This window comes from Artemia sp. Qi Xiang Cuo, chromosome 3 (genome assembly GCF_049724085.1).
Source record: "Artemia sp. Qi Xiang Cuo chromosome 3, ASM4972408v1, whole genome shotgun sequence".
Lineage (NCBI taxonomy): Eukaryota > Metazoa > Arthropoda > Branchiopoda > Anostraca > Artemiidae > Artemia > Artemia sp. Qi Xiang Cuo.
Window position 1 is genome coordinate 26,654,603 of NC_142796.1, and position 25,000 is coordinate 26,679,602.

At 36.0% G+C, this 25,000-nt stretch overlaps 1 protein-coding gene across 1 annotated transcript in view; it reads right to left on the reverse strand.

Moving 5' to 3' along the window:
- Positions 1-25,000, reverse strand: part of woc (zinc finger protein without children) — a 116,185-nt gene that overhangs the window by 74,530 nt on the left and 16,655 nt on the right. The window contains exon 3 of the mRNA XM_089085698.1: positions 17,580-18,122. Within this exon, the coding sequence (XP_088941824.1) occupies positions 17,580-18,122 (543 nt within the window). The remainder of the gene's footprint in view (positions 1-17,579; positions 18,123-25,000) is intronic.

Genomic DNA, 25,000 nt, shown 5'->3' on the forward strand with positions numbered 1-25,000 from the left:
ATGCTGAATCTGATGATGTGATTTTCCATAAGATCACTTGACTTTTTAAAATACTTTCCCATTTTACAGTCCAAAGCACAGCAATACGTACTTTTACCCATAAAAGCCCCCTATTGCTTTTTTTTGCATGGGGTTTGTGTTTTCAATAAACAGTACTTTTTTCAAAATTCAACAGATACATAAAACTATGAGTTGGTTTATTTCGCTAGGTTTACATTTATAAATCGCATATGCAACAAGGCAATATTTTTGCTTGCTTTTCAACCTTGTTCTTTATTTCCATCAGAAGTCTTTTTTTCATTTTTTAATTAGCAATTACACAAATGAGACACATCACTCTTTAAAAACTTGATGCTATTATACTGACTTTTGTGATTTAATTCACCGATTTTTCCAAACATGCAATAATCATTCTTTTTTATTCTATTGGAAGCAAACATTTCGGAAGCCGAGATAAAGACTAATTTTCATTCTAAAATTTTACATTTATTTAACAGTTAAATTAAGCATAAATTTAAACATTGTATTGAATAAAAAAAAAAACAAGTTTTTTAAACTGAAAGTAAGAAGCAACATTAAAACTTAAAACGAACAGAAATGATTACGTATATGAAGGGGTCGCCTCCTCAACACCTCGCTCTTTACACTAAAGTTTTTAGTACTTTTAAAAAAGTTTCTTATTGTACTACTCAAACGATCCTTGTGTTTCAGAAATAGTTCTTAAAATATTCAGACGAAATACAAACGTTAGCATCAAGAGCGAGGTGTTGAGGATGGGACAACCCCCTTCATATACATAATCATTTCTGTTCGTTTTAAGTTTTGATGTTGCTCCTTTTTTTTCAGTTGAAAAAACTTATTTATTTTATTCAATTTCTGATCGTTTTTAGAATAATGCCACAAAATCTGGCTCCACCTCCACGGATAAACCCCCTCCCCATTGAAATAACCTCTAGACAATTCGAATTCTAAAGAAAATTTACTCCGAACCCTTAACAACATATAAAAAGAATTTTGCATAGAAATTCTGGCAAATTTCCCCGTGTAAAATTTTCACTGACCAGTTCACCCCAAGGAAACTTCCCTCTATATCATAGGCAGCGCTGTCGCGCTGCCTATGATATAATCAAATACTTCGCGGTAACGAACTGTAAGAGCGACTTGTCTCAACAGTAACCGAAACTCTAAAAAACGGAATTTTAATATCAATAGATCAAACAGTTCGTGGTAACGAACTGTAAATAAGGAGCGACCCGGCTCAAGAGTAACCAAAACTCCAAAAAACAGAATCTTGATGCAAATAGTTATGTCAAATAAATCAGACTTTTATGCTGATTTCCAATATATAAGTTTCATCAAGTTTAGTCTTACCCATTAAAAGTTGTGAGCCGGACAACATTTGCCTTATTTTCGAAAATAGGGCGAAACAGCCCCTAAAAGTCACAGAACCTTAATGCAAATTACACCATCGGATTCTGTGTATCAGAAAACCCTAATGTAGAAGTTTCAGAAGCTCCTATCTGCAAAAATGTGGAGTTTTGTATTTTTTGTCAGAAGAAACACGCATCACGGATGCGTGTTTATTTGTTTGTTTGTTATTTTTTTTCCCAGGGGTGATCGTATCGATCCAGTAATCCTAGAATATCATGAGCGGGCTCATTTGAATGGATATTAAAAGTTCTCGTGCCCTTTTAAGTTACAAAAAAAAACTGGGTATTACTTGGCTCCCTCCCGAGATAATTCATTCCCGAAGTCACCCAATCAAAGTTTTGAGAGAACCCTTTTGTTAAGGATAGTTGAAAATTTAATAACTATGTCTTTTAGGATGACTTAATCCCCCACAGTTCCCGGGAGAACGGCTGCAAGTTATAAACTTTGCCCATTGTTTACATATAGTATTGGTTATTGGGAAGTATACAGATATTTTCAGGAAGTATTTTTTTCTGGTTGGGGGGGGGGGCTGGAGGGGGGGGTTACTAGGGAGAATCTTTCCGTGGAGGATGTTTCCTTGGGGAAAGGAACATTTCTATGAAGGGGGCACCGGATTTTCCAGCATTATTTAAAAAACGATCAGAAATTAAACTAAAAAAAACTAGGTTTTTTAACTGAAAGTAAGAAGCAAAATTAGAACTTAAAACGAACAGATATTATTACGTATATGAGGGGGTTTGCCCCCAAGTCAATACCTCGCTCTTTACGCTACAGTTTTTTTTTTGTTTTTAGTGCTTTCAAAAGAGCTATCTATTCTAATTAAACGGCCTTTGTGATTTAGGGGTTTGTGATTTAAACAAAATTTTAACTTTAGCGTAAAGAACGTGGTATTGACTAAGGGGAGAACCCCCTCATATACGTAAAAATATATACGTAATAAAAAAACAATCAAACAGTTCGCGGTAACAAACTGTAAGTAAGGAGCGACCCGGCTCAATAGTAACCGAAACTCTAAAAACCGGAATTGTGGTACCAACAGATACATCAGAAGAATCAGATTTTTATGCTAGTTCCAACAATATAAGCTTTATCAAGTTTAGTCTTGCCCATCAAAAGTTACGCTTCTGAAAAAATTTGCCTTACTTTCGAAAAAAGGGGGAAAAAACCTCTGAAATTCATAGAAATCTAATGAAAAAACCACCATCAGATGCAGCGCATCAGAAAATCCTACTATAGATGTTTCAAGCTCCTATCTGCAAAAATGTGGAATTTTTTATTTTTTGTCAGAATAAAGATCACGGATGCGTGTTTTTTTTTTGTGTTTTTTTTTTCCCAGGGGTGATTGTATCGATCCAGTAGTCCTAGAATATATTTGAGAGGGCTCATTCAAACGAAAATTAGAAGTTCTAGTTCCCTTTTTAAGTGACCAAAAAAATTGGAGGGCAACTTGGCCCCCTGCCAGGCTAATTTTTCTCCCGAAGTCACCTAATCTAAATTTTGAGACAGCCATTTTGCTCAGTATAGTCTAAAATTTAATAAATATTTCTTTGAGGATAACTTAATCCCCCAGTGTTCCCGGGAGAACGGCTGCAAGTTATAAACTTTGCCCATTGTTTACATATAGTATTGGTTATTGGGAAGTATACAGGCGTTTTCGGGAGGAATTTTTTTTCTAGTGGGGGACCGGAGTACGGGGTTCGGGGGAGGATCTTTCCATGGAGGCTATTTCCTTGGGGGAAGGGACATTTCTATAAAGGGAGTGCCAGACTTCCTAGCATTATTTAAAAAACGATCAGAAATAAAAAAAAAAACAAGTTTTTTTTCAACTGAAAGTAAAGAGCAACATTAAAACTTAAAACGAACAGAAATTATTACGTGTATGAGGGTGTTCGCCCCCCAGTCGATACCTCGCTCTTTATGCTAAAGTTTTTTTAGTACTTCCAAAAGAGCTACCTTTTCTAATTAACCGGCCTTTGTGATTCAGGGGTTTGTGATTCGGACAAAATTCGAACTTTAGAGTAAAGAGCGAGGTATTGACTAGGGAATGAAATCCGTAATATGCTTAACAAAAACATACGAATATAGAAATTCGTTACGTAAGTTAATTCGTAAGTTACGTCAGAACAAAATTTCGAGAAAGCCAATTAGCAAAAAAAAGGAAAATTGATATGCGAATTTCGTTTTAATTATTCATGTGCAGTGAGCCAAAATCAAAGCTGTATTAATTCAAAAACGTTCAGAAATTAACTAAAAAAAAACAAGTTCGAATCTTAATGAAAATCTTAATAGAATCTTAATGAATCTTAATGAAAATCTTAATGAAAATCATAGAATCTTAATGAAAATCACTATCAGATTCAGCGTATCAGAGAACCTAACTGTATAAGTTTCAAGCTCCTATCTGCAAAAATGTAGAATTTTGTGTTTTTTGCCAGAAGAAAGATCACGGATGCGTGTTTATTTGTTTTTTTTTTCCAGGGTTGATCGTATCGAACCAGTGGTCCTAGAATTTTGCGAGAGGGCTTATTTGAACATGAATTAAAAGTTCTAGTTCTTTTTTTAATGAAAAAAAGAATCACTTTTTACAAAAAAACCGCATTTTAGATGTCTTTTCATATTTTCAAAGATATATGATTTTTTAAGCAATCATAACCATATATTAAGCAATAAGTGACGTGACGTAAGATCTAACACCGATTGTGTACTAATAACCATATATGACGTAATGAGTGACGTTACGTAAAAATAACATTTTTTTTTTATTTCAGTTTTTGAATAAAAAGAATCGACCCTTTATAATGATGATTCAAAATATATAAATTTCACTACGTCCTGGTCAGCGAATCAGAGAATTCGAGTACCAAGATTTCACTGCAAAATAAAGATTACCTACACTAGAGCTTATGTACGAATAGGGAAAGTGTAAAATGAGTAATCCTTACTGTTACAAAATCAGTCCATAATAAGAAAAAAATTACTTGAAATTTCTAAACATTTGCTTCCTTGCGCCGGGCGGAATTGAACCAGAATACTTAGGAACTTAAAGGCTCGGCTTCTTCCACTACACCGGCACAAGAGTAATACATTGTTTTATTTTAGGAGGGGATGATGTAAAATAGTTGTAAATATAGCGTAAAAAGATGTGTTCTTGCTATTGCATTTAATGCAGTTATCAGGCCTCGTGTTTTCTACTTATCACCTTTATACCAAATTAGCACAGTAAAAAGAAATGGGCCTATCCAGAAATGAATATAAATTTGCAGTTTACAACATAATTTAGCTAGGATGAAAGGGAATACATTAGTTAATGTCTGTTCTTATGCCCTTTCATAGTTCAATAATTGTTACTAGGGCAAATTCTATGTGTATCCCTCAATGGGACCTCAAAAGGCAAAACAGTCCTTAGTTACCAAATTTTAAAAACATATTTAAAAAAGACTGGCAAGTTAGAGAAAATTGCCATTTGCAGCTGATTCAGGAATGGTAATTATTTCCATAGTTTAAACAGCAAAATGTTAAAAATAAAACATATTGCAGGATTTTTTAAAAAGAGCCTGAAACCAGTCAAAAATTACATCACAGCAAAACTGACGTCATTTTTGAGGGGTTTCTAGATCTTTAAAAAAAATTACATAAAGGACCGATATAGCTCATCCTAAATAATGTTTGTCAATACGGTTATTTTTTTATATTTATCAACAGGATCGAACATTTAGTGTGATCTCAAAACGAATGAGTTTCTCAGAGCGTATGACCAAGCAGAAATTGCAGATGTTTACGGTATACAGACTGGGTTTAGACTTTCTGTCGAATGAACCAGTCTCATTACGTTAACAGAAAGATCCTTCTATCTTGTCTGTATATGATTCCCAGATACTTAATGAATTTTCTCAGAAAACTTTTCTTTTCATTAAACACTCCCATACGTACATTCCCTGCTACTCCCTTTGCCGGCCGAAGGTCTAAACTTTGGAATCTCTGTCTTTAGTGCATTGACTTGTATAGCAATACTTTAATTTCCAGTAATCAGGATGTCAATAATTTCTTGTAAGGAAGCACAGCTGCAACGTAGCACCAGCGGCTAATGCTTTTTGTTATTCCTGAGGTCAGGGTTTTAAATATAATAAATAGGACTTAATGCACATCCTTGTCAAAGGCGTCCAAAAATTCTGACCAGCCTGCTTTGATACTCTCCAATCAGTCCAACTTTCCCAAAACTGGCTGACTACCAGTGAAACAAAATTACTGCAACATGTGGATCAAGCCCATACTGAAGCTATTTCAGAACGACCTGAGACTACATAACCAGGCCAAATGTCGATCTTATCAACAAATTAAATAAAAAAAACAAGTTTTTTTAACTGAAAGTAAGGAACGACGTTAAAACTTAAAACGAACAGAAATTATTCCGTATATGAAGGGGGCTGTCCCCTCTCAACGCCTCGCTCTTTACGCTAAAGTTTTTTTATTGTTTAAAAAAATAGAGTTGTGAGAAAGCCAAACTTTAGCGTAAAGAGCGAGGCGTTGAGGAGGGGACAGCCCCTTTCATTCACGCAACAGTGTCTATTTCTTTTAACTTTTAATGTGGCTCTTTACTTTCAGTAAAAAGAACTAGTTTTTTTAATTTAGTTTTTCAACGTTTTTGAATTAATACTCGTTTTGATCTTGGCTCACCGTACATAAACAATTAAAATGAAATGTTCATATTATATTTGGTTAAATGGCTTTCTCGAAACTTGTTTAATTTTATTTACGAACGTTTTTATTAGTAATAAATATACGTAACTTAGAATTAACTTACGTAACGAACTTCTATATTCATAAATTTTTACAGGGGGGTTCGCCCCCTAGTCAATACCCTTCTATTTAAACTATTGTTCGAATTTTTTTTCCATTTCTTTAAAAATTACCTCTTAATCACAATCAGTTTATAAGTTTAAAAACTTTTTTTTTTTTTATTTAATTCCTGATCTTTTTCTTTTATAATGCTGGGAAATCCGGCGCCCCCTTCATAGCAATGTCCCTTCCCCCATGAAAACTTCCTTCATGGAAAGATCCTTCCATATAGCCCCCGACCCTCTCCTTCCCCCACCTCCCAGAAAAAATCTCCTCTGAAAAAGTCTGTATACTTCCCAATAACCTATACTATATGTTAACATTGAGTAAAGTTCATAACTTTCAGCCCTCCCCCTGGGGACTTTGGGGGATCAAGTCATCCTAAAAGACATTTTTATCATATTTTCGACCATGCTGAACAAAATGGCTATCTCAAAATTTTGATCGGGTGACTTTGAGAAAAAAATAAGCGTGGGAGGGGGCATAGTTGCCCTACATTTTTTTTGGTTCCTTAAAAAGGGCACTAGAACTTTTAATTTCTGTTCAAATGATTCCTCCCAAGATATGCTAAGATCATTGGGTCAATACGATAACCCTTGGGAAAAAAAAAAAAAAAAAACAAACAAAACACCAAATAACAGCCACTCGTGATTTTTCGTCTGGCAAAAAATGCAAAGTTCTATATTTTTGTAGATAAGAGCTAGTAACTTGTACAGTAGGGTTATCTGATATGCTGAATTTGATGGTGTGATTGTCATTGAGTTTTTATAATTTTTAGGTGTTCTTTCCTTCTTTTGTCGAAAATCAGACAAATTTTCTCAGGCGCGTAACTTTTGATGAGTAAAATTAAACTTAATGAAACTTATATATTTGAAATCAGATTTGAAATCTGATTCTTTTGATGTATCTATTGGTATCAAAATCTCGTTTTTTAGAGTTTCGGTTACCATTGAGCCGGGTCGCTCCTTACTTACAGTTCGTTACCACGAACTGTTTGATACATATAAGTGTATCTTTGAAGAACGGACTGTTTGCATATTCACCCTTACTCTTGCCCTTATCCTTGGCGCTACATGGTCAGGTCTCCGTGGTGGCAAATATATTGGATCTTTTGATCATTCTATGACAAACAGGGATCTGAAAATTAGATCAAATAGCATCGGGAGGAAGGGGGAAGTTTAAAGCAAAAGTTGGCTTTTATGTTGGTTTAAATTATTTTTTGTAGTAATTTACAGAATAATACTAAACCCCTATACCTTCCCAAGGCCAGAACACAATTTGCACTTTACTGGAAAATATATAATTGTTTTTACTTATGTAACTTTAATAAATCAAATAATATTAACATTTTGATTACTAAATATCAGTATATGTATATTAAACTGACAATGTACTTTCATTTGTATTTTTTTCAGTAAAGTGCAAATTATGTTCTCGCCTTGGGAAGGCATAGGGGCTTTGAGCCCAACATATGTTAATTTCTGCTCGTCTTGAGTTTGACTCGGTTACTTATTGCAATTTCTGTTCGTTTTGGGTTTCATTTATTTATCAATGCTGATTTGTGGTAGTTTCACGCTTGGTAGATTATTTGATTTTATTTTTGCTCATTTTTGTTTAATGGAGTTATCTACTTTTCTTTGAAAAACTTGATATGTTGAAAAAGTTTTTTGTTAATTAATTTCGGTTGGTTTTACACTAACTTAGTCTTTTCAGGGAAAAAGAAAATAATGCTTAAAATCTTTTCGTTTTTTAAAAAAAATTATAGTTTGACCTGCTATTTGTATGCTGGAGAAAAATTTTCAGCAATTTTTCACAACATACACCCTTTTGAAAATTTGGACACAAATAGTAGTGTTTAATTTAGTATCATACCTCCTCTAGTCGACCTGAAATGGAAAACTTGATACCTTTCGCAAAAAAATCTGTTTACTTTCTTTGATAGCTTGGATACACTCACGCTATTTTGATTTGGTTAAATTTTAAGAGCAGAAGTAGCCCCGAAAGTTTGAATATAATACCCTCAGTCGTTCTTGGGATACTGCTGAGATGCCTCATTGGGAATTAGCATTAACTCAGTGCATTTTGATTTAATCTTATGGTAACATTTAGTTTTTAAAAATAAAGGCAAATGGGAGGGTGGGCGTGGGAGGGGGTTAGTTTTCCTCCAATCACTTTTGACTGTTAAAAAGGGCATCAGTTCTTCTTATTTTCAATCGAATGAGCCCTTTTCGAAGTTTCTACGACAACTCCTTCGATACAAAGTGCCGTGGTCTAAACAACAACAAAAAAATAATACATTATACCCATATCGATCTTTAATATAAAAATGTTAAGGCTTCCAATCTCTATCGACTATTAAAAAGGGCACTAGGCCTTTCGATTTCCAATTGAATAAGCCCTTTTTGAGTTTCTGCGACAACACTTTCTAAAAACACCTTATATGCCCCCAGGGCATAAATTACAACCTTTACCCTAAGGGCTGTGAAGTTGGTTTTCATCCTCTAAGACCTAATTTCCAGAACTTTCAACTACGTTAAACAAAATGGCTATCTCAAAATTTTGATTGGATGTGTCTGGGAAAATAATGGGTGTGAGAGGGGCGTTACTCGCTGTCCAATAACTTTAAACTATTAAAAAAGGCACTAGCCCGTTCAATTTCCAATCAAATGAGCCCTTTTGAAGTTTCTACGACAATGCTTTCAATAAAAACATAATATCCCGCGAAGGCATAAATTACAAACCCATGCTCTGAGAGCTGGGGGGTTGTCGTCCTCAAAGACCTAATGTCCAGAATTTTCTGCAACGTGGAACAAAATGGCTATCTGAAAATTTTGATTGGATGTGTTTGGTGGACTGTTGGGCGTGAGTACACCCCGGCGCCACGCCAATGAGGGAATACCGGCGGGGCCAAAAACCGCGCACCACGCCACTGGCAAGATGTTTGCAGCGTGCCACCCGCGCGCTCAGTGTTGACCGCAAACAATAATTTTTTCATCAGTTTTTCTCAAACCACAGCTTAAATGTACAACAGATTCGAGCCTATTCATGAGTTCAAAAATTCACAACACGCTGGTTGGAAACTGATCTTCTTAGTTATTCATCAAGAGAAGTAGAAATCTGGTACAAACGAAATGGCTGTGGCGTTTCAGAACCCTTGCATAATACGAGTAGTTGAAATATCTATTTACTATGTATTCTTAACATAAATAATTATCAAAATTAGTAGTTTTTTTCATCGAGCATTACTGCATATAAAACTTCAAATACCGTATCACAAAATTCGTCAGTTATCTGGGTAAAAACTTTGAATATAATTTTGAACTTAAAAGCTTAATTTTTTCATAATGCGCTTTGCCTATATCTGTTTTGTCACCTTTAAAACAGTTGAAATGGGCTACTTTGATATTGATTGTTTGTTTTTTTTTTTTTGCTCTTTTGGATTCCTAAGAAGCCTTCTTGTATTAGTAAACTGGTTTTTAATAACAATTAAAAAAAAATGTACTTTAAAGTTTTTTTTGGTTTCTTTATAGAATATATGTCATATAGGCTAAGGCTGAACTGCTGCTTTTTTATTGCTCTTGGCTGCTCTTTTAGATATTATTCATTTTATTCTTTTGGGGATTTATTCCAAATTATAAACTGATAAATACCTAATATCAGTCAAATTATAAACTGCATCTAAAAGGAGTAAATTGATCAAATTGAAAAATGCATGATGAACACTTCACATGAGAACACTTCAATTACAATGACAAAAAAAAAAAAACAATTAATAGTTTATTCGCTATGAAGAAAAATGAAGTGCCAGCTATTTTCTTAGGTAAAAAATGAAAAGCTCATCCGTTTTTAGTGTAATTAAATTAAATAATATGTAGACTGAAGTAGCTCCAGGAAGATGTTGAAATTTTCATCCTAGTTCGTCACTTTTAGTCCAAGGAAAATATTAGGACACTTAGTATCAGTTATTGAGTTTAAGCTTTGATTTCCGAATGCTCACAAGAATTGCCAAATTTAAGAAAGTCGCAACAATAAGTCAACTGTGGTCAAAATACTCAAAGACTCCTCTTTGATCCCCACCCAGGCTCAAAGCTCCTGCTATGTTCATTTCCATGGAAATCTCCAAAGAGTTTCTTTTTAAAATAGCTTTCAAGCGTAGTTAGGGGTATTTAGACTTTTTTGCTTTTCTTCAAAGCTTTGAAAAAAGTGTTATAATATTCCAAATGTTACATTTGTGCATAGTTTTGGTAATCATTTGTGGGGTGATCGAATTTTCTAAACCACTGTAGATACGTAAGAACGTTGCAACATCTAGTACCCTGAGATCATAAGATTGTCAAAGACTCCTCCTTGAATGGATCAGATGTCTATCTCAAAATTTTGATCAAATGACTTCGGGAAAAAGGGCGTGAAACTTTACGGTCATTTAGTAATGACACTAAAACCTCTGACTTCTGATCAAATGAGCCCTCTCCCGGTCTTCTAGGATAAATGGTTCAATAATATTACCCCTGGGGAAATAAAAGCAAACAAATAAAGATGCATCCTGGATCTTTATTCGGGCCAAAAATGTAAAATTCTACATTTTTGTATATAGGAGCTTAGATCATCTACATTAGTTTTCTCTGATATGCTGAATCTGATGATGTGATTTTCAATGAGATCACCTGACTTTTTGGAATACTTTCCCATTTTACAGTCCAAAGCCCAGCAATATGTACTTTTCTTTTTCAGACAGTTCCTGACAGTTATTTCTGTGAGCGTTTTGAAGTATCTGGCGAAAACGAAATTCGACCATTTCCTACTAAAAGGGAGGATCTCACATATAGTTTCACTTTTTGTCACAGCTCTTTAAGAATGACTCATATTTTACTACCATCATGTTGCTTCAATAGACCAGAAATGTCTTTCCATTTACAAAATTCTGTCTCGATGCAAGCCCTTTTCCCAGCAGTTTCCCTAACCCTGAGCACTGACAATAGTACCAGTTGCTTGCATTGAAGTCTCTTCATTTTTCTTCCGGATTTTCACCGCAAAAAAGTCCAAAGTTTGCTGTCTTTACACAATGTTTGATTACGGATTCAAACAACAAAAAAGATAAACTGACGAGCTGATGTCTGGTTTTTGACAGAACCCCCTAGTCAAAGATAATGACAGCATAAGACAGCAGAGAGGAATTGCTTTCCAAACAAGGCTTTCTACTATCAGCATATCTAGGGTTATCCAGGAAGGGGACAGAGAAGCAACATCTTAAAAGAAGGTTATTGAAAAGTAACTGTAAAAAGTAACAGTAAGATCAGTAACACCGATGTTTAAGGGCTCTAAAAAAAACCCGGCGGTGAGCAATATAAGCGACCGGTCATTCAGTCTCGCTAGTTCAATACAGCACATCGATAAAATACAAAACAGCTGTCAAATAGAAGTTACAAGGTCTTTTTTCCAAACCTAGGGAGCATGCCCCCTGTTCACCCTTTAATTGGCACCACTGTGGCCATTTAAGCTTCATTCGGGTGAATACAAGTAAACTTTTGAAAATAAAATAATAATAATAAACAAATCACGAGGGGGCATAAGGACTTTAAAAATGCCTAGGTAGGACATGATCAAAATTGGTTGAGAACCACTGCTCTAGAAGAAGTCACGTATCTTTGATCTACTTGTACTACGAGGTTGGTTGAAACAGATGTGCCAAAAAAAATATTAGATTCCCATCTGTCCAGAGTTAGCCTAAGAAATTCAGGAGTCATTCTTAAAGAGCTGTGACAAAAAGTCAAACTTTAGCGTAAGAGTGGGTATTAAGGAGGGGCATCCCCTTTTACATGCATAATAATTTTTGTTCGGTTTACGTTTCGATGTTGCTCCGTGCTTTTAGTTGAAAATACTAGTTTTTTCTTATTGAATTTCAAATCGTTTTTCAAAAGAATGCCTGGAAATCCCCTCCCCCCGTATAGAATTTCTCCTAGAAAATTTCTCCAGACACTTTACTCCTTATGGAAAACCCTCCCCATGGTAAATACCCCCTCCATCCCCAATAAACTCCGTATATTTCCCAATAACAAATACTATATGAGAGAAATGGGCAAATTGCGTAACTTAGTACTCACAGCCCTCTCTCCAGGGACTATGAGGCAGGGCCGTATCCATGATTTTTGTTCGAGGGGGGGGGGGGGTTACCTGATTTTTTTTTTCCCGTGGACTTTGTCTAACATCCTCGGGCAACATTACGTTAGCTCAAGACCGTTCGTCCGCCCCTTGCCAATGGGGACGCGTCCTTTAGGTACACTTTCGTATCTTCAAGGGTTTTTTTTTTTTAGTAACGCAAAAACAAAACAAGTATTTACACACAGTTAAATGCTACATGCTAATATTTTTTTTTTTAGACCGCAAAAACACAACACAAAAAGAAGCCAAATAGTAGTGTATATATTTTTTATTTTATTTTTTTTAGCTAAAAGTAAGGGCGAATATCTATAAAACGAAATCCAGGCGACGATTTTTCTTCCCTGCAAAATTGTCGATGATCTTGTCCGGGCAGATGTCAACGTCCTATGGACTGCAAGGAGGGCTAAGCCACTCAATCGTTCTTCTTCCAGAAAAGCTCTTTAGGCTCTTTTCTAGGCCAGAAAAACTCTTTGACCACATGGGGACAAACAACAAATTGCGACTGGTTCATCGTGTCCAGCAACTGCGCCGCTTTTGCAGAAGTTTCTGCATTTCCGTTCTCTTCAAGAGCTTCCAGGAATCGCAAGATTGGTCGGTACTGTTCAAGAAAACGCACGACTGAATCGTGGCGCTCCACCCATCTTGTTTTGCAGAGTCCGGTTAAAGTATGTTTCCTCGAATCCGGTAGTATTTCGTTGATCTTCTCTTTTAAATTCTGTGTCCTGAGTGGGGAAGTATGGTAAAAACTGCAGACTTGTGACAAGACACTGAAGAAATGCTTAAACGCCAGAATAGAGCATACAGAAGAGATGATCAAGTTGAGACTGTGCGCACTACAATGGACGTAAAGCGCCTTCGGATACTTTTCACGTATAACAGCCTGGACACCCTTAAGTTGCCCACTCATCGCTGCTGCACCGTCATATCCCTGACCAACCATCTTTTTCAGATTAAGACCAAGGCTTTCGAAAAATCGCCGGATTGACGAAGCCAGACCTTGCCCAGTGATATCAGAAACTGGGGTAAAACCAAGGAAGTCTTCATGCAGGTTCCCTTTGAAATTGTAGTGGACGCAAACAGACAGCTGCTCCTATTCGAAACGTCCGCCGTTTCATCGGCAAGGACCGAAAAGCATGGACTTGCGTTTACTCTTTCCACAATAGACTGCTGAAGAAGCTCCCCGGATGCGGCGATAATACCCTTCTGGATGATGGGAGAAAGATATGTGGCATTTAGTTGCCCACTTATCGCTGCTGCACCGTCATATCCCTGACCAACCATCTTGTTCAGATTAAGACCAAGGTTTTCGAGAAATCGCAGGATTGATGAAGCCAGACCTTGCCCAGTCAAATCAGAAACTGGGGTAAAACCAAGGAAGTCCTCATGCAGGTTCCCTTTGAATGTGTAGCGGACGCAAACAGACAGGTGCTCCTATTCGAAACGTCCGCCGTTTCATCGACAAGGACCGAAAAGCATGGACTTGCGTTTACTCTTTCCACAATAGACTGCTGAAGAAGCTCCCCGGATGCGGCGATAATACCATTCTGGATGATGGGAGAAAGATGTGTGGCATTTCCGACCGCAGAAAGAAAATGGTTCTTCAGAACATCGTCACCGTGTCTCGCCCTCAGCTGCAGTAGTGCTCGAAAGTTGCCATCATTGTGGGAAGGTTCTGGATCCGAGACCAAAATGGGACCGGAATCGTTAGTACCCCGAAGGGCAAGCTGTTGCCGCCCATAAAATATCCCCGTCTCAACAATTGGTCGCAAATTCTGGCGATTTTCTTGAACCTGCGCTTTCCTCGCCGCGTCTAGTTGGTGCGCGATATTGTCCTGCCTTTTCTCCGAAACAGAAATGAAGTTTTCAGCCGATACGATGCAGTTTCTAGGAAACTGCTTGTTGGTGAGCTGTGAAGCACTCTATCACATCTTTCCAGTTCCTGAATGGTTTGGTAACTAGATTCCCCAAGCACTGGTGGCAGCCTTTGCCAGCTGTCTCTGACGAGAACAGAACGCAAAATCTGAAAAAAGTATCGTCCTCAGACGGAGAGTAGGATAACCAACTGAAACGAGCGAGCCAAGTTAACTGAAACTTCAGCTTCCGTTTTTCGGATACTTGAAAAATCTAGGAGATATCTGGAGTCCAAAGGCTCTTCAGCAAACGAAGTTTAGAATTTGCATCGAGACTGGATGATTTGTTGACAAAACGACCGATGTCATTTGCAAACAACGACAGAGACTGGATTGGTGCAGGTGCGTCTAGGTTGGTTCCAGGGTCCGTGATTCAGAAGCTTCAACGATGGCTCTAGTGCCCTTCAGATCCACATGTGTAGATGAATGTTCCGCAGACGTCCTGCTAACGCCACTGTCAGAAACATCAATGGTCCGCTTGGGCGCAAAAAAAAACAACGTAATGTCACACTTCCTCTTCCTCTTCCAAGTCCGAAATTGAACTGAACTGACAATCTTGCACTCTTATAACATTTACCTCGAGCCCCCATTAATCCTAATTTACTATGCAAGGTCTAACCTTGCATAATAAGGCGAACATGGGGTTACCTAATTGTGTAAGCTGATCACAACCTTTTACCCACAAAATTGCAATAGGATTTTTGTATGCCACAAAATGCAATAGGATAATAGCGCATATTATCCCTAATTTACTATGCAAGGTCAGGTGAACATGGGGTTACCTACGGTTACCTAATTGCGTAAGCTGATAAGCACTGTTTACCGACAAAATGCAATAGGATTTAGTGTGGGAGCATAATTTTTTTCTGGTGAGGTTTTGTCTTTACAGGTATTTTTTAGACTAATTTCCGACTCGGTCAAAAATTTAGGGGGGGGGGGGTTCAAATCGGGTAACCCCCCCTGGATACGGCCTTGGTATGAGGGGTCATATTATCCCCAAAGACATAGGTGTCGGACCTTTCAACTACACTGGATCAGATGTCTATCTCAAAATTTTGATCAAATGACTTTGGGAAAAAGAGGCGTGAACCTTTTTGGTCATTTAATAATGACACTAAAACCTCTGACTTCTGATCAAATGAGCCCTCTCCCAGTCTTCGAGGATAAATGGTTCAATAATATTACCCCTGGGGAAATAAAAGCAAACAAATAAAGATGCATCCTGGATCTTTATTCGGGCCAAAAATGTAAAATTCTACATTTTTGTATATAGGAGCTTAGATCATCTCCATTAGCTTTCTCTGATATGCTGAATCTGATGATGTGATTTTCCATAAGATCACTTGACTTTTTAAAATACTTTCCCATTTTACAGTCCAAAGCACAGCAATACGTACTTTTACCCATAAAAGCCCCCTATTGCTTTTTTTTGCATGGGGTTTGTGTTTTCAATAAACAGTACTTTTTTCAAAATTCAACAGATACATAAAACTATGAGTTGGTTTATTTCGCTAGGTTTACATTTATAAATCGCATATGCAACAAGGCAATATTTTTGCTTGCTTTTCAACCTTGTTCTTTATTTCCATCAGAAGTCTTTTTTTCATTTTTTAATTAGCAATTACACAAATGAGACACATCACTCTTTAAAAACTTGATGCTATTATACTGACTTTTGTGATTTAATTCACCGATTTTTCCAAACATGCAATAATCATTCTTTTTTATTCTATTGGAAGCAAACATTTCGGAAGCCGAGATAAAGACCAATTTTCATTCTAAAATTTTACATTTATTTAACAGTTAAATTAAGCATAAATTTAAACATTGTATTGCATAAAAAAAAACAAGTTTTTTAAACTGAAAGTAAGAAGCAACATTAAAACTTAAAACGAACAGAAATGATTACGTATATGAAGGGGTCGCCTCCTCAACACCTCGCTCTTTACACTAAAGTTTTTAGTACTTTTAAAAAAGTTTCTCATTGTTCTACTCAAACGATCCTTGTGTTTCAGAAATAGTTCTTAAAATATTCAGACGAAATACAAACGTTAGCATCAAGAGCGAGGTGTTGAGGATGGGACAACCCCCTTCATATACATAATCATTTCTGTTCGTTTTAAGTTTTGATGTTGCTCCTTTTTTTTCAGTTGAAAAAACTTATTTATTTTATTCAATTTCTGATCATTTTTAGAATAATGCCACAAAATCTGGCTCCACCTCCACGGATAAACCCCCTCCCCATTGAAATAACCTCTAGACAATTCGAATTCTAAAGAAAATTTACTCCGAACCCTTAACAACATATAAAAAGAATTTTGCATAGAAATTCTGGCAAATTTCCCCGTGTAAAATTTTCACTGACAAGTTCACCCCAAGGAAACTTCCCTCCCCATGGAAACACCCTCAGCAGGAAATTCGTCCCCCTCCCCACCCGCAAATGTATGCATACTTCTCAATAACAAATACTATCTGTAAACAGTGGGCAAATTTTATGACTTAAAGATCTTTCCCCTGGGTTGTGGGGAGCGGGGGGGGGGGGGGTCATGTTATATCCAGAGACATAGTTATTGGACCGTCAACTATGATGAACAAAATGGCGTTCTCAAAATTTTGATCGGACGATTTTGGAGAAAAAAGGGGCGGAAGAGGGGTTAGTTGCCTTCTAGTCCTTTTGGTCACTTAAAAAGGGAACTAAAACTTTTAATTCTCGTTCAAACACACACTCTCCCGATATTCTAGGACCACTGGATTGATGCTATCATTCCTGGAGAAAAAAAAACAACAAACAAATGAACACGCATCCGTGATCTTTCTTCCGGCAAAAAATAGAAAATCCACACTTTTCTAACAGGAGGTTGAAACCTCTGATATAAGATTATCTGATACGCTGAATCTGGTGGTGTGATTTTCGTTAAGATTCTTTGACTTTTATGGGATGTCACCCCCCCCTCCCCTTTTTGAAAAATCAAGCAAATGTTTCAGGCTCGTGGTCGTTGATGTGTAACACTAAACTCAATGAAGCTTTTATATTTGGAATTAGCATAATAAGTCATTTCTTTTGATAAATCTATCGGTATCAAAATTCTGTTTTTTAGAGTTTCTGGTAGTATTGAGCCGCGTCACTCCTCACTTACGCTTCGTTACCACAAACTGTTTGATTGGCAAACTGTTTCCACCATAGTATTTATAGGCCTTAAGTTTTCTATCGCTTTTATTAAAAAACATACAAATAAAACCTACCATTTTGCAGTGGACACACTGAGCAACCTTCTGATCATCCAATTTATCAATAAGTCTATCGCCATGAATGATACACATCAGTCTATTCCCTCGAGTAATGCCAGTCTTTTCTCCAATAATAGTCAGATCATCATCTTTCTCAGATTTGGCTCTGATTATTTCGCTTAAACTAGGTCTGTTATTTGAACGAATTTCTCCAGTAATTACTACGTCATCCATGGAGTCTGGCTCATTATTTGCAGCAACATTTTCGAATTCAAAACCAATATCTGTTAACATGTTTTCAAAATCTTTTTGTTTATTATTACTGTTTGTGACCGTTTTTTCAACTGAATTGTCACTACGTTCTTCAATTAGAACAGCACCTTCAATAGTAATTGGCTCGTTATTTTTAGCAACCTTTTCTTTTTCTGTTCCCAGTGAATTTTTCTGCGTATTGATGAGCGGCTTTTCAATAGGAATTCCAGGAATCCCCTTAGTAATATCTCCATGTTCCATTAATACTGACTCACTGTTGGTGCCAGGACCTTCTGATTCTGTTACCTGTGAAGAGTTAAAACGTGTTAACTTAGTTTGCAAGCTAAACTATTTATCATTGAATAACTTAGAAGATCGTTTTCGGTCTCGTTCCAAGCGATGATTCCATTCTTCATCATTTTCGTTGGCGATAATATTGGCACCTTTTTGCAGCATTTGATCAATATATTTTTGGGATTCATTAAGCAGCATAATTACCTCGGACATTTTTTCTACGTCTTTGGCTTTAACTGTACGGCTTGGTCTTACTGTGTTGGATGGTCCAGGCTGTTTAAAAATACTTTCTTCAATTCGATTTTGCTCATTGGGTCTGAATTTGATATCGTTCATAACATTTGATTGTCCAGATTGGTGTTCTTCCAACGACGCAACCTTTTGAAAAATAGGAAATTTACGTTCCTTGGGTCGTCCCTTAGGCCTATTTGGAAATTAATTTGGAATGGCTTTCGGACAAGAGCAATTTTAAATCTGTGGGGAATAATTTTGATATAAGACAATTTGATATAATTTAAATTGTAATGTTGTTTTTCCAAAATTAAGGTCTTAAAGAGATTTTTGCAAAGTCGTGACCAATCTAAAACGTTTGTTCACACCAGAACATGGTAACAAGCAAATTTTCAGACAAAAATTAAATTGCCGTTTTCTGAAACAAATTAGGTTTTTCACACAAGAAAATGGTTATATGCCAATTTTTAGAGTAATTCTAGTCCCATTTTCGAGAAAAATTCATATATAAATAAATATACAATTACTGTTTGTTTAATATCAAAGACAATAAATATTTATTTGTCTATACCAGTATGTATGATTTCTATATTTTATGTGATTATTTGTCGTAATTTCTGCCCGTTCTAAGTTTAAATCCTTATACGACTTTACTTTTACTCGTCTCAAGTATCAATGTGGCTTTTTATAATTTTCTTTGGAACTTTTTTTCGGTAATTTCTTTTTAATTAATCATGTAAAAGGCAGATAGGGGATTTTTGCATATTCAATTTCGTGATTCCGGAAGAAAAAAAAACAATACGTTTAATAGATTTGGCAAGTCACTTCAACGGAAAAAAAAGGCCACACACACAAAACCTTAACGTAAAAAAAGCAAATTTTAGACATTAAAACACTTGTAAAAACATAGGCCTATATACCATTTGATTTCTAAAGTGCAGGAAATCTAGCTGAGGGAAACAAAATGCAAATCCTCCATATCTTGATTCGTACAATAAAAACCTTTTTATGTAATGTTTCTAAATTTACTTATATTGACAATAACTTTTTAAGCCTAGTCAGCCAAACATAACAGTTCAATCAGTAAAAAAAGAATAATATAAAATAAAAACTATGAGCTTCTATTAATAATTAATTTAAAAAACTTTTTCTACAAAATAAGTTTTTCAAAGAAAAGTAAAGAACTCCATTAAACAAAAAATTAGCAAAAACAAAATGAAATAATCTATCAAGCGTGAAACTACCACAAATCAGCAACGATAAATAAATGAAACCCAAAACGAACAGAAATGACAATAAATAACCGAGTCAAACTCAAAACGAGCAGAAATTAACATAAGTTGGGCTGAAAACCCCTATGCCATCTTAGAACAGAATTTGCACTTTACTGAAAAATATAAATGGTTTTACTTTTATAACTTTAATAAATCAAATAATATAAACATTTTGATTACTAAATATCAGTATATGTATATTAAACTGACAATGCAAATTCATTTGTATTTTTTCAGAAAAGTGTAAATTTTCTTCTGGCATTGGGAAGGCATAGGGGTTTTGCGCCCAACTTATGTTAATTTCTGCTCGTTTTGAGTTTGACTCGGCTAATTATTGTAATTTCTGTTCGTTTTGGGTTTCATTTATTTATCGATGCTGATTTGTGGTAGTTTCACGCTTGGTAGATTATTTGATTTTATTTTGCTAAGTTTTGTTTAATGGAGTTCTTTACTTTCCTTTGAAAAACTTATTTTGTGGAAAAAGTTTTTTTAAAATTAATTTCTGTTCGTTTTATATTGACAGTATTTTCAGGGAAAAAGAAAACAGTACTTTAACTCTTTTCGTTTTTTTAAGACTTCATAGTTTGGCCTGCATAATTTTTATTGGATGAGTTTTGGAAAATGGTGGGCGTGAGAGGGGCGTTAGTCACCATCCAATCACCTTTAACTATTAAAAAAGGCACTAGCCCTTTGAAAATCCAATTGAATGAGCCCTTTTGAAGTTTCTAGACAACGCTTTAAATAAAAACTTTTATATGACCCAGGGCATAACTTACAACCCTTGCCCTGAGGGCTGTGGGAGAGCGGTTGTCATCCTTAAAGACCTATTTTCCAAAACTTTCAACTACGTTGAGTAAAATGGCTATCTAAAAATTTGGATTGAGTGTGTTTGGGGAAAAGGTGGGCGTGAGAGGGGGGTTAGTTGGCCTCTAATCACTTTCGACTATTAAAAAGGGTACTATCCCTTTGAATTTCAAATCGAATGAGGAATTTTTCAAGTTTCTACGACAAAGATTTCAATAAAAACCTTACATGCTTCCAGGGCATAACTTATAATCCTTGCCCTGAGGATTGTGGGGGAGTGTCCTCCTTAAAAATATATTTTCTATCTGGAAATCAACTACGCTGAACAAAATGGCTATCTAAAAAATTTTATTGGATGTGTTTGGGGAAAAAGTGGGTATGACAGGGGGGTTAGTTGCCCTCGAATCATTTTCGACTATTTAAAAGGGTATATCCCTTTGAATTTCAAATCGAATGAGCCCTTTTTCAAGTTTCTACGACAAAGATTTCAATAAAAACCTTATATGCCTCCAGCGCATAATTTATAATCCTTGCTCTGAGAGTTGTGGGGGAGTGTCATCCTCAAAAATATATTTTCTATCTGGAAATCAACTATGCTGAACAAAATAGCTATCTCAAAATTTTGATTGGATGTGTTTGGAGGAATGATGGGCGTGGGGGGGGGGCTAGTTGCCCTCCAATCACTTTCGACTATTAAAAGGGCACCAGCCCTTTGAATTTCCAATCGAACGAGCCATTTCATAAGTTTGTACGACAACGCCTTCTTTAAAAACCTCATATGCCCCAGGGCATAAATTAAAACCCTTGCCCTGAGGGATGTGGGAGAGTGTCCTCCTCCAAAATATATTTTCTATCTGGAAATCAACTATGCTGAACAAAATGGCTATCTCAAAATTTTGATTAGAAGTGTTTGGGAAAATGATGGGTGTGGGGGGGGGGCTAGTTGCCCTCCAATTACTTTCGACTATTAGCCCTTTGAATTTCCAATCGAATGAGCATTTTTTGAATTTTCTACGACAACGCCTTTTATAAAAACCTCATATGCCCCAGGGCATAATTTAAAACCCTTGCCCTGAGGGTTGTGGGGGAGTGTCCTCCTCAAAACATATTTTCTATCTGGAAATCAACTACGCTGAACAAAATGGCTATCTCTAAATTTTTATTGGATGTGTTTGGGGAAAAGGTGGGAGTGAGAGGGGGGTTAATTGCCCTCCGATCACTTTCGACTATTTAAAAGGGTACTATCCCTTTGAATTTCAAATCGAATGAGCCCTTTTTCAGGTTTCTACGGCAAAGATTTCAATAAAAACCTCATATGCCTCCAGGGCATAACTTATAATCCTTGCCCTGAGAGTTGTGGGGGAGTTTCTTCCTCAAAAATATAATTTATATGTGGAAATCAACTACGCTGAACAAAATGGCTATCTCAAAATTTTGATTGGATATTTTTGGGGGAATTATGGGCGTGGGGGGCCTAGTTGCCCTCCAGCCACTTTCGACTATTAACAGGGCACTATCCCTTTGAATTTCCAATCGAATGAGCTATTTCAGAAGTTTGTACGACAACACCTTCTTGAAAAACCTTATATGCCCCCAGGGCATAACTTAAAACCCTTGCCCTGAGGGCTGTGGGGAGTGTCCTCCTCAAAAACATATTTTCTATCTGGAAATCAACTCCGCTGAACAAAATGACTATCTCAAAATTTTGATTGGATGTGTTTGGGGAAAGATCGGGGGGGGGGGGCAAGTTGCCCTACAATAGCTTTCGACTATTAAAAGGGGTACTAACCCTTTGAATTTCCAAACTAATAAGATCTTTTGAAGTTTCTTCGACAACTCCTTCGATACGAAGCGCCCGGGGGTGGAGAAAAAAAAACACACACATTGTGCCCACATCGTTTTTTACTTAGGCAGCGCGCGCTGCCTATGAAACCTACCCAGTGTCAGTGGTACTAATTCGCCAAATATAGCTGAGAGGGCAAGGGTATTTTTCCACTTTCTAAACAAAAATGAAAAGGGAAATGTATATTTAAAGCTCAAGGGGTCAATTGTTACCCTTTAATAGGCATCCTCAGCAAGTGCAGAGGCTGAAAAATTGTAATACTGCGTTACTTATAATAAATGTCAGGAGGTTTTACGAACCAGAACATAGAGTCCCAAGATGTATTAGGGAACAGTTTTCTTACATAACAAAATAAGAATTTCAGTAATAATAGATTACTCCTTGATTAGTATGGTTCGATTACTTTGGCTGGTTCGTACAAAAAAAAACTTTTTAATGGTTAATCAGGCACATACAAAGGAAAGTTCAGGCTTTTGGCCTCCTTAAAATGAGATCTCTGCAATTATCCCTTCAATATCTACTAGTTTTGGTACAATTTCAATTTTATGAAGCTTTGTCTCACTCCTTAATGCATGCCACTTCCAGGTTAAAATCTTGCATACATGCCTTGCAGTGATTTAGGTCAAAGCTTGCTAAAGATCCATCGTAACCGTAAGAGATGAGCTGAGCAAAAAGGGCATTACCTCTAAACTGAGTAAATACATCACCCTAACATCATTGATGGATTGAGGACATGGAACATTCTTGGCTAAGCCAGGGACAAGGGGGATTGCCTCTAGAGGCGATTGCACTCTAGAATTTAGAAATAAAAAATGCTTCCCTTTTCCCTATATTTTCGTGAATCGGTGATCCGTGAACTGGAAAAAAGGGGAAAAAATCACTTTACCAAAAATCCAGTCAGAAACAACATGTTGAGTTTAAATACAGTTCAATTTACCTGTTATGTTGTACATCATTAACCAAAGTAGCTAATTGATAAAACAATCGCTGCATATAAGTTTCATCAAACCAAGCTCTGAACGTTTAAGAATAATAATGGCGTGATTGCTATTCACACACCCTTGTAAAGAAAGTAACTTCGAAGCAAAGGCTGAATAATACACTGCGAGGAAAATAATTTTAACAGATTTAAAAGATAAATACAGAAGACTTCTAAAAATCCCTAAATGAAAAAGTTCACCCCTAACAGACCTAGAAAGAAGGACATTTTAGGGGGGGGGGCTAAAGTAGAAACACAGAAGAAAACCCTTCCACCATCACGTTCAATCCGATAGTCTCTTTCTTTATTAATGTTTGTTTTTAAACTGACCTCGATTTTCCAAAAATAGGGACACGATAATCCAAATAGGCGACGTGAATTATCCATCGCCACTTCCAAGTATTTGTGACATTCCTAAGATCTTTTTTCTTCCTAAATTAAGGCTCTAAACGAATTTTCCCAAGGTAAAATGGTACAACGATGATTTTCAGGAAAAAAATATTATAGCGTAACTTTCGAGAAAAATTTACAGAAATACAATTACTGATCGTTTTGTAAGATAGGAAAGATATACTGCACAATGATAGCATCACAACAAATCGCAAACGAAAGTGACGCACAACAAAAGCCTCAAAGAAAAATTAAAAGAAAAAGTATTATTCTTGTGTGAATCATGATATAGAAGGATTGCATTTTTCTTTCCGGTAGCGAGACTTCCTGGACTCTTAAATTAAAATAGCCTATTGGTTTATTTATTTTTATGTGTGTTCATGTCTAAAAGTCATGCCGTTGCTCTTTTTTTTCACATCGTGATTCTGTGTGTAATGTCTTTTTCTTACAATAAAGTGACTTACCAAATCTGTCCAACGTATTTTTTTCCTCCTTGAAGAAAGCTATTACATTTGCACAAAATCCCCGATATTCGACCGTTTTACAAAAAAAAAAAAAAAAAACTTACCGAAAAGAGGTCTTAAAGAAAAGTGAAGTCATAAATTAAAACCTAAGACGAGCGGAAATAAACTTGAAACCTGCCAGAAATTACTTACAAAGAATAAAAGAAACTAATAACGAACAGAAATTATAAACAATAATCACATCAAATATAAAGATAACAGATACTGATATCCATGAATTAATCTTTGATATTTTTCAATGTAAAACATATAATAATTGTATATTTATTTATCAGTAATTTTAAATAAAAACAGTAAATACTATAAAATAAATAACAGCTGTATATTTATTTATCAGCGATATTTTTCTTGAAAACCACACCACAATTGTTTTTTGGAAAATTGGCATACTACCATTTTCTGGTGTGATACAACGATCTAAGTAGGTCACGATTTTACGAAAATTCAATTAGGGCCTTAATTTAGAATAAAAATATGCAATAAATTATTTATAAAGCATATGACGATTTAATATGATTTTCGATAAAAATAGATTAATTTGTTGATATAAATATGCAAGTTTGAATCACATCTTATGTCAAAATTATTCTTCACAGATTCAAATTTTTTAGTTTCACTCAAAATCCAATAATACATAGCCATTCCCTAAGGGACGATAAGAAACGCAAATTCCCAGTTAGTAAAAATGATGCGTCGTTGGAAAAGCAATAACCTAGACAATTAAGCGTTACGAATGATGTCAAATTCACTCTCAATCTATCAAATCGAACAGAAGAAATTTTCGTCATACAACCTTGACTATCCAAAGCAGCACGAACAAGCCAAACAGCTGAAGAAAAAGGCAC